The sequence below is a fragment of the Mandrillus leucophaeus genome, unplaced genomic scaffold (assembly GCF_000951045.1).
Source record: "Mandrillus leucophaeus isolate KB7577 unplaced genomic scaffold, Mleu.le_1.0 Scaffold185, whole genome shotgun sequence".
NCBI lineage: Eukaryota > Metazoa > Chordata > Mammalia > Primates > Cercopithecidae > Mandrillus > Mandrillus leucophaeus.
The window spans coordinates 152,134-155,130 of record NW_012101865.1 but is presented as its reverse complement, the minus strand read 5'-3'; the positions used below and the strand labels follow the sequence as shown (position 1 = coordinate 155,130).

Sequence of the window (2,997 nt, the reverse complement as noted above, 5' to 3'; positions counted from 1 at the left end):
GAGATCATCCTGGCTAACACGGTGAAACCCCATCTATACTAAAAATACAAACAACTAGCCAGGCATGGTAACACCACCTGTAGTCCCAGCTACTTGGGAGGCTGAGACAGGAGAATCACTTGAACCCGGGAGGCAGAGGTTGCAGTGAGCCAAGATCACACCACTGCACTCCAGCCTGGGCAACAGAGTGAGACTCCGTCTAAAAAAAAAAAATGGGTGGGCGTGGTGGTAGGCACCTATAATCCCAGCTATTCAGGCGGCTGAGGCACGAGAATCGCTTGAACCTGGGAGGTGGAGGTTGCAGTGAGCTGAGATCGCGCCACTGCACTCCAGCCTGGGCTCAGAAGAATGAAAGCACTTTGAAATAACTCAGAAACAGAAAGTCAAACACTGCATGTTCTCCCTTATAAGTGGGGGGTAAGCAATGGGTACATGTGGACAGACAGAGCAGAATAGTAGACATTGGAGACTTCAAAAGGTGGGAGGGTAGGTGAGGGATGAAAAATTACCTGTTGGGTACCATGTACACTATTTGGGTGATGGGTACTCTAAAAGCCCAGGCTTCACCACTGCACAATATATCCACGAAACAAAACTGCACTTGTACCCGCTGAATTTAATACAAATAAAAAAGATTGAAGGCACCTGTGCTGTTAAATCCCTTCCAGGAAAATCAGAACTGTTTGCCCCAAATCTCACTTGGCCCTTGTTTGAGCCCTTCATCCCCCTGCATAAAAACCTTCAAATCCTTCCCATTACTCTTGGGATAAAGATCAAGAATATATTAACATGGTGTGAATTAGACCCTGCATGGTCTGGCACCTCTTCACCTCAGTGGGCACCAACCCTCTCCATCTTGGCACTGTTGCTCCTGCCTTGGGACCGTCATATGGTGCAGCTCTCTTGCCCAGCAGTAGCTTCCTCCAAGCTTCTCAGGCTTCAGATCCCAGCTCAGACATCAACGAAGCAGCCCCAACGAAGTTGGATCCCCATTTTCTCTCCCATAGTTCTCTGTGTAGCTGTGATTTGATTCATGTCTTTCTCCCCCATCACTCTGTGGATTCCCTAAGCTGTCTTGTTCATTGTACCCAGCCCCACCACACAGCTGGCACAGGAGGGCCTCCTGCACCATGTGGCCCCTTTGCTCATGCATCCCTGGCAGAAGAGGATGTAGGGGCTGCCGAGAGTTGTTCAGGCTTCTGTTTCCTTGGGGTCTAGGGCCAAGCTGGAGAAGGAGCGCGATCGGGCTAGGGTGACAGGAGGGATCCCTGGGGAGGTGGCCCAGGACACGCAGAGAGAGCGGCGCATCTTCCAGCTGCACATGTGTGAGGTAAGGGGTGCTCTGGATGAGGGAGGGGGTCGTGGGATGTGTCTTCCTGTCTGCCTCTCCAGGGGACCAGTCACAGGCTCAGCTCAGGTCCTGGCCACATGGCCCTGTGGGATGTCACCAAGGCCCAGTCGCAGCCAGGAGGATTAGCCTGGGATGGGGACTGCAGCCTCTCGTTCCCAGGATTCTGCTTCAGCTCACATGACACATCTCGCCCTGCCCTCCTCCTAGTATCTGCTCAAAGCTGGGGAGAGCCAGATGAAGCAAGGTCCCGACTTCCTTCAGAGCCTCATCAAGTTCTTCCACGCCCAGCACAAGTAGGTATCTCCCCACGTCCCTGCCACTAACCCTTCCAGTGTCACAGAACAAGGCCCCTCTCAGGGTGTGGAAGACTGGCAAGTCTCTTTGGATGCCTGCATCTTGTTGGCAGAACTTTCATAGCTCCTCCTCATTGAGTGCTCACTGAATGTCAGGCACGAGTAGTTTACAAACATCAATTCACTCAATCCCCCAACACTTCTGGGAGCAGGTACTATATTATCCCCATTTTATAGATGAGAAAACTGAGGCTCATTTTCCAAGATTACACTGCTAGTAAGTGGGATTTTAATCTAGTCAAGAGAGACTTGTCTATGGAGTGTCTGTTCTTGACCATCAGACTACAATGCCCTGAGGTGCCCTGTGATCCTTACAGCAGCTTCTCCCACACTTCTGGCTTCATCTCTCATTTCCATCTTTATCTGGACCCTTGTTTGGCCTCTGACACCTCTTAGCTTTTTCCAAGATGGCTGGAAGGCTGCCCAGAGCCTGTTCCCCTTCATCGAGAAGCTGGCGGCCTCAGTACATGCAGTAAGTTGGGTCTCACCCTTGGGCACGTGATCAAGCCCCCTGTCCTTCCAGGAAAGTCTGTGGGTGTGGAAGAGCTGGCTCCTGCCCACAGAGTGAGGCTACTGCTCTGCTCTTCTGGTTCTGGGCTCTGTACTGACACATTTGTTGGCTGGTGATGGGGTCCCTTCCTCTGTCCCACAGCTCCATCAAGCCCAGGAGGAGGAGCTACAGAAGCTGACCCAGCTCCGGGACTCCCTCCGAGGGACACTGCAGCTTGAGAGCAGAGAGGTCAGCCCCTGAACCATCCCAAAAGGAATGCCTTCCCCCAAGGCCCACCATGGAGGGAGGGAGAGAAGGAAGACCCACAGGGTCCCCTGGAAAAGTCTCCCTGAGTAAGCCCCTGCAGAATGGGGCTCTTTCCACTGAGATGCCCTGAGGTCTCCTTTGCATGTCCGAGGGACAGGAACACCTGAGCCGGAAGAATTCAGGATGTGGCTACAGCATCCACCAGCACCAAGGCAACAAACAGTTTGGGACGGAGAAAGTGGGCTTTCTATACAAGAAAAGCGACGGGTAAGTGATTCAGAGCTTACATAATTTGCCCAGTGTCACACTGCAAGTAAATGACAGGGTTGGGGAAGCTGCCCAGAGGAACTGTTCTGATCATTTATGTAGACACAGAGGGTTACAATACAAACTCCTCAAATCCTGGGTTGTCCAGGACACCTGGGCAGGTGAACTTCTGCTAAAGGTGATTGGTTGTTTTAAGTTAAAGAAGAATAGCAGTAGCTAACACTTATTGAACACTTACTATGCCCTCATTCTTTTTTTTTTTTTTTTTT

The 2,997-nt window shown here is 51.5% G+C and overlaps 1 protein-coding gene across 1 annotated transcript in view; it reads left to right on the top strand.

Moving 5' to 3' along the window:
- The window catches only part of ASAP3 (ArfGAP with SH3 domain, ankyrin repeat and PH domain 3), a 29,573-nt gene that overhangs the window by 7,983 nt on the left and 18,593 nt on the right, over positions 1-2,997 (top strand). Inside the window, exons 5-9 of the mRNA XM_011977819.1 lie at positions 1,219-1,330; positions 1,559-1,644; positions 2,101-2,176; positions 2,357-2,443; positions 2,619-2,728. Of these exons, the coding sequence (XP_011833209.1) occupies positions 1,219-1,330; positions 1,559-1,644; positions 2,101-2,176; positions 2,357-2,443; positions 2,619-2,728 (471 nt within the window). The remainder of the gene's footprint in view (positions 1-1,218; positions 1,331-1,558; positions 1,645-2,100; positions 2,177-2,356; positions 2,444-2,618; positions 2,729-2,997) is intronic.